At 46.0% G+C, this 14,780-nt stretch overlaps 1 protein-coding gene across 1 annotated transcript in view; it reads left to right on the top strand.

The window, feature by feature from the left end:
* LOC121005473 (ovostatin-like) overlaps positions 1-14,780 on the top strand; it is a 126,545-nt gene that overhangs the window by 62,656 nt on the left and 49,109 nt on the right. Inside the window, exons 12-18 of the mRNA XM_040438242.1 lie at positions 1,839-2,069; positions 2,814-2,871; positions 4,170-4,312; positions 4,397-4,546; positions 11,629-11,796; positions 12,368-12,449; positions 13,063-13,162. Of these exons, the coding sequence (XP_040294176.1) occupies positions 1,839-2,069; positions 2,814-2,871; positions 4,170-4,312; positions 4,397-4,546; positions 11,629-11,796; positions 12,368-12,449; positions 13,063-13,162 (932 nt within the window). The remainder of the gene's footprint in view (positions 1-1,838; positions 2,070-2,813; positions 2,872-4,169; positions 4,313-4,396; positions 4,547-11,628; positions 11,797-12,367; positions 12,450-13,062; positions 13,163-14,780) is intronic.

Raw genomic sequence — 14,780 nt, 5'->3', positions numbered from 1 at the left:
CGAAACTGAGTGGCAATTTGAGTAGAAGAGAACACTGGGACTCCTAAGGGGGAGGTTAGCTGATGGATAAAATTATTGGATCTCCTACTTTTCATTTTGTGCATCATGAATTTTGAAGCCTTGTCTCCATGGGCAAAGTATTTGTGTTGAGAGTTTAAATAATATTTGGCTACTTTGGTTTGTAAGAGGGCTTTCAATTCTGCTCTTAGCTTCGTCAATTCCTCAAGTTGTAGGTCGGAAAGGGAGAGTTTATGTAGCGTCTCGTGGGCCTGAATTTTTAGGTAAATAGTCTCAATTTATTCTCCTCTGATTTTCTTCAGGTAAGTACCTACACTAATAAAATCTTTGAGTTGATACCTTGAGTTTTTTGACAGGAATGTTTTTCTTGCCAAAAGGTGAACTACCATCAATGGTCAGATTAACCCAATGGGGTAAAGTTTTGGGGATTGGATGAAGTTGTATTGCCATCACTTGGCAGAGTTGTCCAGGTTGGCAACAGGATATGCTTGTACTGGTTAGTTCAGCCAAACTGTCATTGTCACTAGAGGAAGATTTTCCCCCCAACCCCAGTGATAGGTTTAGTATTGGGGCAATAGCTTTACATGTGACCTGGAGTGGTGAATAATATTAGGGCTCTCCAGGAGCTCAGGACTACCTATCTGATGACGATCTGAAGACTTAGGACTCATCGCCGCCTTTTTTATTGACTTTCTTATGCCTCTCTCTAGCATACATATAGTATTTGGGTATGACTTACATTCCCATATTGTTTACATGGTGTTTATATGACATTTTCATACCTATGCCCGTTACTCAAAGTTTACGTGTTTCCCATATGCAACATGCTGTCCCCCGAGGCACGATCGGGTCCCAGTGTAGGGAATGCCAAGTGGTATATGGCCTGAATAGTTTGTGTGTCCTGGTGCTCCTACCTGGATACCATCACTCCCCAGAGTTAGGCTTCTTAGCAATAAAGGGGAGAGTCGTAGGTGGTGGAGAATAAGTCGAGTCCATACTTAGTAAAGTTCAACAGTTTTACTTGAGTAAACTTGCATCCAGACAACACTTGATCTTTCTCTTGACTCAGCAGATTGTAGTGTAAACTGGCAGGCAAACTTGGAGACCTTGCTTTCTCCCTCTGCTACTGTACTAATCTCTGTCCTCAGTCTGGTTACTGGACTTTCTAGCAGTTCTTGTACCTCTGAGTGGAGTGCCTTTGGCCATTGACCCCCTCATAAAACTCAGTCTGTGAACTTCCTGGAGCCGTGGTGCTCTACAATCTACTTCCCCTGGAAGACTGATGCTGCAGAGGAGGGGGGGGGGGCACTCCCCTCACTGCGCCATGTTTTCTCTTCTCTTTTTAGCTTTCATCTTCACTCTCAACTCAACTCTCAACTCACTCTAGCTTCCTGCAACCCTCCCCTCGGTAGGAAGCATGTCGAGCCGACTTCAGCCCAACAGGGGGGGGGGGGGGGGGGGGGGGGGGGAGAATGGAATGGGAAGTTCCATTCTATCTAAAGATCTCCCTCTGCCAGATACACTGCCACCTGCTGGACAAGCAGGCACAATACATTTAATAACAATACATGCGTTACATAGCAATATTATTAAGGCACAATATCAAAGGACCTGGAATTAAATACACAGATGACATTATTTGTTAACCATTAGAGACATTAGATAGGTGTAGGAATGATAGTGCCTGTACTGGGGTACTACACATGCCTCAAATACAGAGACGATATTGTAGACTCCAATTATGCCTGTGATTACAATAAGACCGAAATATTAATTTGTGATACATTTTTCTTTCTTTTCCTTTCCTTTGTTCTTAACAGGCCAGTTACCTGAATACAGAGCAGTGCTATTACAATAGGTGGCAAGGTTATGAATATCCAACCGATGAATACACTGTCTTTCGCTTCTATTCGGAGACCGGAAGCTTCCTGCAGATCATTCCTCTTCAGGGCACCCTACAATGTGGTCAGAAGCAGAAGATTGAGGTTCAGTTCCTTCTGAGCGCTGATGGGGTTGGTGTTGGGGCTACTAAAGCCACGTTCTATTATCTCGTGAGTATCTGAATGTGGTGACAGAAGATGTCGTGGTGGTAGAATCCAAAAATATATGCAAAAGATCAAAGGTCTAAGTTTGGAGGGAAAAGATGTGGAATTTTATGTATTATTTACGGTATAGCCTATGAATGGCTGTCCGCATAATACATGGAGGTTTTAGGTCCATAGGAACTAGAGCCAGGAAGGGGTGAGGGGATTCACACATATGGTAAGACATGTAGATGCAGATTTAGATGTGGATTTGGGAAATGGCATGCAGATTTTGTCCCAATTTTGGGTGTGGATTTGCTCCAAAATTGCTGCAGATTTCACCCTTTGCATTGTAAAAGGTGTAATCCACTTTAAATCATTAGAGAATCCTTATCTTCTGCATCTAAGCCCACATGCAAATCCACCCTTACAGAGGAGCTGTCTATTTAAACTCATCCAGTCTTAATCTTAATTCAGGGAGACCCCCTTCTATGACATCCATATGCCCCCCATCATAATGAGACAACCCCTGTAAGCTCCAACCTTAGGTGTCATGCACACAGCTGTATGGTGGCTCCATAAAAGTTCACAGATGTATTAAAATTATGCTATAAAACAACACCCATTGAAGCCTATGGAGCCATCCTGTACCTCATGTCTCTGCAGTACATCCTCTGTGCACACATCTCTGCCTTCTGATAATAAGCATTATTTTTGGGTTTATGGGATTTGGGTATTAAGTTATAAAGACATGTTCCATGTACTTTCCAGACTATGTCAAGATCACGGATAGTTCAGTCTGGACAGCAAGATGTTGAGCTCAGTCCGGGTGAGTCGTGGGCTTTATTTGTGGATATTCAAGGTACATTCAGTGCCTATGCTTCAGATTTGCTTCAAGGTCTACGGATGAAGTCTATGAAGTAATACGGTATCTTCTTATGCCTTCAATTTTACATTCTTGCACATAAACTATTGTAGCATGCTTCATAAGCTCTTCCACTAGTACTCCAAGGAAACCCACGTAAACACGAGGAGAACATGCAAACTACTTGTAGATGTTATCTTCTTTGGCCATATTTGAGCAAAGGAACCCATTGCTAATCCCTTAGCCAACGTGCTGCCTCATATATTGTATTGTTACATGCCTGAAGCCAATAGTTAAAGGGGTTATCCCATGATTAATGTAAAAAAAAAAATCAGACATCATATAGAACATGACAATCTAGAACCAGCCCTGTACCTCTCATGGATCCAGAGATCTCCCCATTCATTGCTACAATTGCTCTGCTAGATTTATTTCAAGGTGGTTGCTCAGGAAAATGTCCTTTCTGAGGGGGCATGGCCATTCTGCTGCAACTCTCTCCCTGTAACTGTCTCGGCTTCTAAAAGAAGACCTGTCTGGTGGCAGTTTAAGGATAGAACTGAGCATGTGCGACCACCTCAACGATGTTACTAAGGGTGATAATAAGGGCGAAATAAGGAACAGCAAGTGGCACTATGCCAATACATTTTATTGAATAACTCAATGGCTATACTACATTTTTCATTACATGCAATTACAAAACTATTCAGGTTCAAGTGCTGGTTTAAAAAATTTAGAATATTCCCTCCCCCCCATATTTTTGGAATAGGCTTTATATCTTCTGAAATGCCGTCCTCTATAATTAAGATGCTGTCAGGGGCGTACCTAGAAATGACTGGGCCCCACAGCATATTTTTGAATGGGGCCCCCCTCCCCCAGCAATTTTTTCGCAACACCTTCCATTCATGCCGCCCCCATTCCTGTGGCTAGTAAAGATCGCTCTCTCAGACCAGGCCCGGCAGCTGTTCTATCCGTTTTCTACACTGTCTATACTGTCACTTGATATAATTGCATTGTGTAATACTGTTGAGGGAGCCCTGACAAAATCTTTTAGTCCTCCTCCTCCTGGATGGGCCCCTTCGGGGTCAGGGCCCCAAAGCAGCCGCTTCCCCTGCTTCCCCTATAGTTACGCCCCTGGATGCTGTCATTGGTGAAGTTCTCATTTCGTCTCATAGTGCATCCCTAATTGCCAATGTTAGTAACAGAGAAGGAGATGAGAGAACCATCATATGGATCATCTAAAATATCTCCCGCTTGTCTTACAGCTATGAATGGGACTCTCTCTTTTGACCTCCCAATAACTTCAGAAATCGCCTTCAGGACGGACCTCATTGTGTACAGCCTTCTACAAACAGAGCTCATTGCAGACATCATGTCATTGAATATCGAAAGCTGCTTCAAAAATGAGGTATGGATGATACCAAGAACAGACGGGACAGTTCTGTGCGATGAAGACTTTACTGAAAATATTAATTAAAAATTAATTTTTTAGGTATCGCTAAGTTTCTCTAAAGAAATTGGACCTCCAGCCTCCGATGTTGACCTACAGATATCGGCATCTCCAGGATCTCTGTGTGCAGTCAAAGTGATTGACTCCAGCATACTTCTTCTCCAACCAGACACAGGGATGACACCTGAAGCAGTACGTGTTTTTAAACATTTCTTTATTCATGATTCCAACATCTCAAAAACATTGCAATTCAACGTCAACGTCATATAAATGCTGCTTATCCATGACCTGCCATCCTTTTGAACACCTCTTGTAGAGCCTTCAAGGTTAAGATCTCTCATCGGTGACCCAAAAATTAATGGGAGAAAGAGAGAGGGAGGGGAGAGAAGGAGGATGAGAGGGAGAGAGAAAGGAGTTGAGAGGTGGGAGGGAAGGAGGAAAAAAGAAAGGGAGGGGGAGAGAGAGAGAGAGAGAGAGAAAAAGAAAGAAAGAAGAAAAGAAAGAAAGAAAGAAACAGGAGGGATTGGGAGAGAGAAAGACAGAGTAAGAGGGAGGGGGAAAGAAAGAAAAAGGGAGAGAGTGCAGGGGAGGTGGGAGGGAGAGAGAGAGGTAGAGAGACAGTGAGGGATAGAAGAGGGGGAGGGGAAGACTTTTTTAGGCAATTAGAGCACTTTCAATTTGGGTTAAATTTATTCGAACTCAAATCAGATGGCCAATTTGGACAAATTGGACACAAATCGAATTCTAAGAAATTCCCCCATCTGGACTCTAATACTAAGCTTATCACTAGGGATGAGCGAACCCGAACTGTATAGTTCGGGTTCGTACCGAATTTTGGGGTGTCTGTGACACGGACCCGAACCCGAACATTTTCGTAAAAGTCTGTGTTCGGTGCTTTCTTGGCGCTTTTTGAAAGGCTGCAAAGCAGCCAATCAACAAGCGTCATACTACTTGCCCCAAGAGGCCATCACAGCCTTGCCTACTATTGGCATGGCTGTGATTGGCCAGTGCAGCATGTGACCCAGCCTCTATATAAGCTTGGGTCACGTAGCGCTGCACGTCACTCTGCTGATTGAAGCATAGGGAGAGGTTGCAGCTGCGACGTTAGGGCGAGATTAGGCAGATTAACTCCTCCAAAAGACTTTATTCTGTGATCGATCTGCAGCTGTGGATCATTGAACTGCTGCTATTTTGACTTGCTCACTTTTTTGAGGCTGCCCAGAGCGTTTTTAGATCACTTTTTTTCTGGGGTGATCGGCGGCCATTTTGTGACTTGTGGTGCGCCAGCACAAGCTATCACCAAGTGTATTTAACCATAAATAGTGTGGTTATTTTGTGCTATATCCTACATCAGCTGCAGGCTGAGCCTGTGTCACCGAAGTGCATTTAACCATCAACAGTCTGGTTATTTTTTGGCCATATACTACATCAGCTGCAGGCTGAGCCTGTGTCACCGAAGTGCATTTAACCATCAACAGTGTGGTTATTTTTTGGCCATATACTACATCAGGGGCAAGTTGAGCCTGTCACCCAGCGCCTAAAAAATAGACCTGACATTTCTATTCAAGCAAATCTGTACTGTTTTAGCTGGTCAAGTTATTTGTAGCGACCGTAAAAGCACATTTTTTTTTCTGGGTTGAAAAACTATTCCCAAATTTGCCATTCTCAAAATAACTAATTTCTGGTATTTGAGGCCTACTTGAAATCTATCCCAAAAAGGATATCTTACATTGAAGGTACTGATAGTGTCATTCAGAAAAACCTAAGACACACGCTACCGTGCAGATAGAAGTCTGATTCTGAGATTAAACCTTAACCTGTCACACAGTGCAAAAAAAAACAGGTCTCACATTTCTATTCAAGCAAATCTGTACTGTTTTAGCTGGTAAAGTTATTTGTAGCGACCGTAAAAGCACATTTTTTTTTCTGGGTTGAAAAACTATTCCCAAATTTGCCATTCTCAAAATTGTGGTGAACGGGAACAATGAGGAAAACATCTAATAAGGGACGCGGACGAGGACATGGTCGTGGTGGTGTTAGTGGACCCTCTGGTGCTGGGAGAGGACGTGGCCGTTCTGCCACAGCCACACGTCCTAGTGTACCAACTACCTCAGGTCCCAGTAGCCGCCAGAATTTACAGGGATATTTGGTGGGGCCCAATGCCGTTCTAAGGATGGTAAGGCCTGAGCAGGTACAGGCATTAGTCAATTGGGTGGCCGACAGTGCATCCAGCACATTCACATTATCTCCCACCCAGTCTTCTGCAGAAAGCGCACAGATGGCGCATGAAAACCAAGCCCATCAGTCTGTCACATCACCCCCATGCATATCAGGGAAACTGTCTGAGCCTCAAGTTATGCAGCAGTCTCTTATGCTGTTTGAAGACTCTGCTGCCAGGGTTTCCCAAGGGCATCCACCTAGCTCTTCACCAGGGGTGGAAGAGATAGAATGCACTAACGCACAACCACTTATGTTTCCTGATGATGAGGACATGGGAATACCACCTCAGCACGTCTCTGATGATGACGAAACACAGGTGCCAACTGCTGCGTCTTTCTGCAGTGTGCAGACTGAACAGGAGGTCAGGGATCAAGACTGGGTGGAAGACGATGCAGGGGACGATGAGGTCCTAGACCCCACATGGAATGAAGGTCGTGCCACTGACTTTCACAGTTCAGAGGAAGAGGCAGTAGTGAGACCGAGCCAACAGCGTAGCAAAAGAGGGAGCAGTGGGCAAAATCAGAACACCCGCCGCCAAGAGACTCCGCCTGCTACTGACCGCCGCCATCTGGGACCGAGCACCCCAAAGGCAGCTTCAAGGAGTTCCCTGGCATGGCACTTCTTCAAACAATGTGCTGACGACAAGACCCGAGTGGTTTGCACGCTGTGCCATCAGAGCCTGAAGCGAGGCATTAACGTTCTGAACCTTAGCACAACCTGCATGACCAGGCACCTGCATGCAAAGCATGAACTGCAGTGGAGTAAACACCATAAAAACAAGGAAGTCACTCAGGCTCCCCCTGCTGCCTCTTCTGCTGCTGCCGCCGCCTCGGCCTCTTCTGCTACTGCTGCCGCCGCCTCGGCCTCTTCTGCTACTGCTGCCGCCGCCTCGGCCTCTTCCTCTGCCTCTGGAGGAATGCTGGCACCTGCCGCCCAGCAAACATGGGATGTACCACCAACACCACCACCTGCGTCACCAAGCATCTCAACCATGTCACACGGCAGCGTTCAGCTCTCCATCTCACAAACATTTGAGAGAAAGCGTAAATTCCCACCTAGCCAGCCTCGATCCCTGGCCCTGAATGCCAGCATTTCTAAACTACTGGCCTATGAAATGCTGTCATTTAGGCTGGTGGACACACACAGCTTCAAACAGCTCATGTCGCTTGCTGTCCCACAGTATGTTGTTCCCAGCCGCCACTACTTCTCCAAGAGAGCCGTGCCTTCCCTGCACAAACAAGTGTCCGATAAAATCAAGTGTGCACTGCGCAACGCCATCTGTGGCAAGGTCCACTTAACCACAGATACGTGGACCAGTAAGCACGGCCAGGGACGCTATATCTCCCTAACTGCACACTGGGTAAATGTAGTGGCGGCTGGGCCCCAGGCGGAGAGCTGTTTGGCGCACGTCCTTCCGCCGCCAAGGATCGCAGGGCAACATTCTTTGCCTCCTGTCTCCTCCTCCTCCTACTCAGCTTCCTCCTCCTCTTCTTCCACCTGCTCATCCAGTCAGCCACACACCTTCACCACCAACTTCAGCACAGCCCGGGGTAAACGTCAGCAGGCCATTCTGAAACTCATATGTTTGGGGGACAGGCCCCACACCGCACAGGAGTTGTGGCGGGGTATAGAACAACAGACCGACGAGTGGTTGCTGCCGGTGAGCCTCAAGCCCGGCCTGGTGGTGTGCGATAATGGGCGAAATCTCGTTGCAGCTCTGGGACTAGCCGGTTTGACGCACATCCCTTGCCTGGCGCATGTGCTAAATTTGGTGGTTCAGAAGTTCATTCGCAACTACCCCGACATGTCAGAGCTGCTGCATAAAGTGCGGGCCGTCTGTTCGCACTTCCGGCGTTCACACCCTGCCGCTGCTCGCCTGTCTGCGCTACAGCGTAACTTCGGCCTTCCCGCTCACCGCCTGATATGCGACGTACCCACCAGGTGGAACTCCACCTTGCATATGCTGGACAGACTGTGCGAGCAGCAGCAGGCCATAGTGGAGTTTCAGCTGCAGCACGCACGGGTCAGTCGCACTGTGGATCAGACACACTTCACCACCAATGACTGGGCCTCCATGCGAGACCTGTGTGCCCTGTTGCGCTGTTTCGAGTACTCCACCAACATGGCCAGTGGCGATGACGCCGTTATCAGCATTACAATACCACTTCTATGTCTCCTTGAGAAAACACTTAGGGCGATGATGGAAGAGGAGGTGGCCCAGGAGGAAGAGGAGGAAGAGGGGTCATTTTTAGCACTTTCAGGCCAGTCTCTTCGAAGTGACTCAGAGGGAGGTTTTTTGCAACACCAGAGGCCAGGTACAAATGTGGCCAGACAGGGCCCACTACTGGAGGACGAGGAGGATGAGGAGGAGGTGGAGGAGGATGAGGATGAAGCATGTTCACAGCGGGGTGGCACCCAAAGCAGCTCGGGCCCATCACTGGTGCGTGGCTGGGGGGAAACACAGGACGATGATGATACGCCTCCCACAGAGGACAGCTTGTCCTTACCTCTGGGCAGCCTGGCACACATGAGCGACTACGTGCTGCAGTGCCTGCGCAACGACAGCAGAGTTGCCCACATTTTAACGTGTGCGGACTACTGGGCTGCCACCCTGCTGGATCCCCAGTACAAAGACAATGTGCCCACCTTACTTCCTACACTGGAGCGTGATAGGAAGATGCGCGAGTACAAGCGCACGTTGGTAGACGCGCTACTGAGAGCATTCCCAAATGTCACAGGGGAACCAGTGGAAGCCCAAGGCGAAGGCAGAGGAGGAGCAAGAGGTCGCCAACGCAGCTGTGTCACGGCCAGCTCCTCTGAGGGCAGGGTTAGCATGGCAGAGATGTGGAAAAGTTTTGTCACCACGCCACAGCTAACTGCACCACCCCCTGATACGGAACGTGTTAGCAGGAGGCAACATTTCACTAACATGGTGGAACAGTACCTGTGCACACCCCTCCACGTACTGACTGATGGTTCGGCCCCATTCAACTTCTGGGTCTCCAAATTGTCCACGTGGCCAGAGCTAGCCTTTTATGCCTTGGAGGTGCTGGCCTGCCCGGCGGCCAGCGTTTTGTCTGAATGTGTATTCAGCACGGCAGGGGGCGTCATTACAGACAAACGCAGCCGCCTGTCTACAGCCAATGTGGACAAGCTGACGTTCATAAAAATGAACCAGGCATGGATCCCACAGGACCTGTCCATCCCTTGTGCAGATTAGATATTAACTACCTCCCCTTAACAATATATTATTCTACTCCAGGGCACTTCCTCATTCAATACTATTTTTAATTTCATTTTACCATTATATTGCGGGGCAACCCAAAGTTGAATGAACCTCTCCTCTGTCTGGGTGCCGGGGCCTAAATGTGTGACAGTGGCCTGTTCCAGTGGTGGGTGACGTGAAGCCTGATTCTCTGCTATGACATGAAGACTTATTCTGTGCTGACATGAAGCCAGATTCTCTGTTACGGGACCGCTCTCCTCTGTCTGGGTGCCGGGGCCTAAATGTGTGACAGTGGCCTGTTCCAGTGGTGGGTGACGTGAAGCGTGATTCTCTGCTATGACATGAAGACAGATTCTGTGCTGACATAAGGCCAGATTCTCTGTTACGCGACCTGTCTCCTCTGCCTGGGTGCCTGGGCCTAAATGTGTGACAGTGGCCTGTTCCAGTGGTGGGTGACGTGAAGCCTGATTCTCTGCTATGACATGAAGACAGATTCTGCGCTGACATAAGGCCAGATTCTCTGTTACGGGACCTCTCTCCTCTGCCTGGGTGCCTGGGCCTAAATGTGTGACAGTGGCCTGTTCCAGTGGTGGGTGACGTGAAGCCTGATTCTCTGCTATGACATGAAGACAGATTCTGTGCTGACATGAAGCCAGATTCTCTGCTATGGCATGAAGAGACTGATTCTGTGCTGACATGAAGCCAGATTCTTTGCTATGGCATGAAGAGACTGATTCTCTGCTATGGGACCTCTGTCCAATTGATATTGGGTCATTTTTATTTTTTTTATTTTTATTTTAATTCATTTCCCTATCCACATTTGTTTGCAGGGGATTTACCTACATGTTGCTGCCTTTTGCAGCCCTCTAGCTCTTTCCTGGGCTGTTTTACAGCCTTTTTAGTGCCCAAAAGTTCGGGTCCCCATTGACTTCAATGGGGTTCGGGTTCGGGACGAAGTTCGGTTCGGGTTCGGATCCCGAACCCGAACATTTCCGGGAAGTTCGGCCGAACTTCTCGAACCCGAACATCCAGGTGTTCGCTCAACTCTACTTATCACAACATTAGAACCCCCAATGATCAGCTGTATTCTGTAGGAAAACCTATTAGTAAGCCTCCACTTTCTCTGGAGCACCCCCTCAGGAGAAATTAGACATTACAAATAGTTCATAGAAATCAATGGGCTGTCTGTTTAATGTGAGAACACGTCTAATCCTCCAGGTCCATAAACACTTTGTAGCCCTTGAGTGCTCCACTCTATTGACTCAGAATTCCAGACTTTTCAATTTAAAAATTATCTTTTATCTAAACCAGACATCTTTCACTACATGACTATGATCCTATAAAATATGCAGGGAGGAGTAAGGTACTTAGAGCAGAAGGGACCGCATAGTTAATATTAGTATGGGACTCCTTCAAGGTACAGATTCATTCCACCACTTTATCATCAGAAGAAGCACTTGTCCCCTTTCATCCTAGTTACATTCTCTTTTTCCTAAGATTTTGCCACCTCTAAAGATGGGGAGCTTTTCCCTGGCTGGAGGTGGGGACCAGCTATTATTTCCTAGTATGACATAATTGACATTTTGGGCAGTGATATCAGTATATTCTATAGCATGTAGGCATGTAGTTGTTGGCTTTACCATCCAAACTATGTTATAGAAGGCTCCAAGGTACTCAAGTTCTGCACTAAAGGGATTAATGCCTTCATTCTCCACATTCCCATGTGGTCCTGGGTGTTCCCACGGTGTGGTCATAGAGTACTTTAAGCTTTTTCACCATCTTTAAGGTCTTTATGTTGTCATCAAGTTTCTCAACATCTCTCCATCAGGTATATTCCTCCCTGCAGAACTGGTTCTCAGGATATTTTATTGGAGAATTCAATGTTGAGGAGCCAGGACCCCCCTGTCAGGATCCCAATAAACAGATATTTTATGATGGAAATTATTATGTTCCTGTGAGTAGTGATTCTGACGGAGATACATATAATAACCTGAAGGTGAGTAGTGTTGTCCTGTTTGGAAGGTGTATTTGTGCTCTATATGTGCATAATGTGAGGTGCTTTTGTATGGCGGCATGAGTAGGTTCTGAAGCACAGGAAGCCATGACAGCTAAAGCCAGCCTTCTCTACATTATTAGTAGAGCATGCTGACGACATCTGCAGATTCCAGTATGTGGGCTGCCATTTCTGCATAGTGGGGTTTCTTGGGGCTTAGTTTTTGATCTCTGCCTTGGACACCAAAGAACCTGAAAATAGAGAAACCGCTGGAGATCCTGAGAATGGACTGGTTTTGTTCCCAGTTGGCAGTGGAGAGCATGGGAGCTACTGAAAATGTTGTGGTCATTTGGTGGGTTCCATAATTCTCATAGATTTCAATGGAAAGCAACCCTACATCAGCTCCCCACCAGCACCTGGGAACAAAATTGGTCAAATTGGTTAAAAAATATTCATGTTTAATGACAGCTAATTATCAAATTAACAAAAGTAATTATCAAAAGAACAAAATGAATAAGAATTTTTGTGCAGGTTTCCCTCTATTCAGTTCCCCAATTGTTGGTCTTTTGTTTAGTATATAGGCTTAATTGTGGGGACAGACGTGACTGTGAGAAAGCCCGAGGTGTGCAGCCTGAAAAACGATTTGTATCCACAAGGTAACTATATGCAGTACCTTTTCATGTTGTGGTGGTATTAGTTGAGGTATTCACAGCAACATTCTATAGGGTTTGCATGTTCTGTCACTTTTTGGCACTATCATTTGGCATTGTATTACTGAATTATTTATAGTCTGTTTGGTGGCATTTAAATAATTTAGGTGTTGAATGGTGGTGGTATTACTTGAGCTCTGTGTGGAGGTATTACCGTATTTAGGGCACTGGAATGCAGTAATATTTGACCTCTGTAAAACAAGGTTGAACTTGATGGACTTATCTACTTTTCAGCGCTGCAGTTGATGACTTTGCATTGAACTACTTTTTCAAATGTATTAACAATGTATTATTGGCCCATGTTAACAGCTTAGGCTACTTTCACATTTGCGTTGTTAATTCCTGTTTTGAGATCCGGCATAGCATCTCAATACCGGAATTAAACTTATCCGTTTTGATTTAGCACATCAGGAGGCATCCTTTCCTCTTTAAAAGGAAAACCCCTTTAAAGTAAATTATGCAAAAACTAATATAAAATATCATCTGAAATGACTCTTGATCAGTGGAACTTATCTTCTCATCTACCAAATATGTTTCAGATTTTTTTATGTTGTTTAAGGAATATTTTCAAAGGCTGAAGAGATGGCGCAGAGTGAAACAATTGAAACAGTTAGACGAAACTTTTCGGACACCTGGGTGTGGACAATGGTAACGGCTGAGTAAGTAGTCATGTCTTTTTGCTACGTTTTATCTGAGCCTCCCGTCAGAGTTAAATTGTTGGGAGGATTTCCAGACATATAGCACCACTGAAATGCAGTGAAGTATAGGCATACAGAATCACACCCTGCCCAGTAGACCCCACAGTAAAATAGCGGTAAGAGCTTTGCTTTTCTGAGACAATGCTCCCTTGCAGGGACAAAAATTTACCAGCCTCTCTAACCATCGGTGATCATGGTGTTTTCTCTGGACGTATAGTATTCTATTAAAATGAATGGTGACCTTATGGTGCGTAGATGACCAGGTCCATGTAAGAATGGCTCTGTTCTAGCTTGAAGAGAGGGTTCCTGAGCTGCTCACCTGGGTGGCAACTAGTATGGTCATTAGTGTTGAGCAAATCATAGTATCCAAAGTGGACTTCAATTCGAATTTCAGGAAAGATTCGATTCACCTCGAAGCCGAATTTCCTTCTGCTTCGTGGTAAGGAATACATTTTTCCTAAAACGGTGGCTGAAGGTAAAAAAATTATACTCCACTTGCTTGCGGAGAGGCCGTCTGCTTCCATTTTGATTGACAAAAACCCAGCAAAGGACCTGCGGCAAGCGTGATGGCGTCATCACATGATCACGCTGGATGTGTGCGGTGACGTCACCGTGCGCGCCCAGAGTGATCACGTGGGGAGGGGAGTAAAAAATTTTTTTAACCCCTGATTGACCCCTGAGCAGCTGAATGTGAGTCACAAATGCCACGATCAGCGTTGAATGCAGATTCTGAGGGGTTAAATGATGCGGGGGCAGCACAATCGACGTTCCCCATCATTGCATCTGCTCCATACAATGGAAAGGGATCAGTGATGAAGTAATTCGTAACAAATCGAATTGCTTGTCAAAATTCGGCAAAGCTGCCGAATTGACTTTTTCAAAACATCGCTCATCTCTAATAGTCATTATTAAAGCTGCCATAAAAGTTGTCACTCATTTTTTTTAATGCAAATTGTATCTAGTAATACAGAACAGGGTGTCCAGAAGAAAGAAGTGGAGGATGGGTGGAGTGGTAGTGGCTATGTTGGAAGTGGCAGTCCTCACCTTGGACTGCAGTGGATAGAGGCTGCCCCCTTAGGACACTTCCTGGGATTTTTTGAGGCTCCTGAATGGTGTTAGGTAAGGTGCCCATGATGGTGGATGTTTGGTGGGGTGCAAGGCAGGAGGTCAGGTTCAGGAGCCGGTGGTGGATGATAGTGGAGTCAAAAACCAGGCCCAGTTTAGTGATAGCCAAAAAACTGTCTTTTTACTGTGGATGATGGGTGATGAAGTACAAGCATATATCAGGCACAATTCTGAGGTATTTCACAGAGCTTGCTTTTCCAAACAGGTGTGCATAGGCAACAATGATGGTAGTAGTGGTCCCAGAATTTCTCTCTAAGCACTATGCAATCTTTCCAAGATGATCATTGGTGTGCAAATCTATCACAATCAGTACTGCAGTTCCCTCTGCAGGATGCAGATCTCTAGATCTGGATGACAATCCATACCATCTCCTCTCCACAAAGCAGCAAAGTCCATAGCCATAAACGAGTGTTCCTTTGCTAATACCCAAGGCCTTGTGACCCTAGACAGTATG

This window comes from Bufo bufo, chromosome 6 (assembly GCF_905171765.1).
Source record: "Bufo bufo chromosome 6, aBufBuf1.1, whole genome shotgun sequence".
NCBI lineage: Eukaryota > Metazoa > Chordata > Amphibia > Anura > Bufonidae > Bufo > Bufo bufo.
This window is presented reverse-complemented; position numbering and strand designations above follow the sequence as displayed.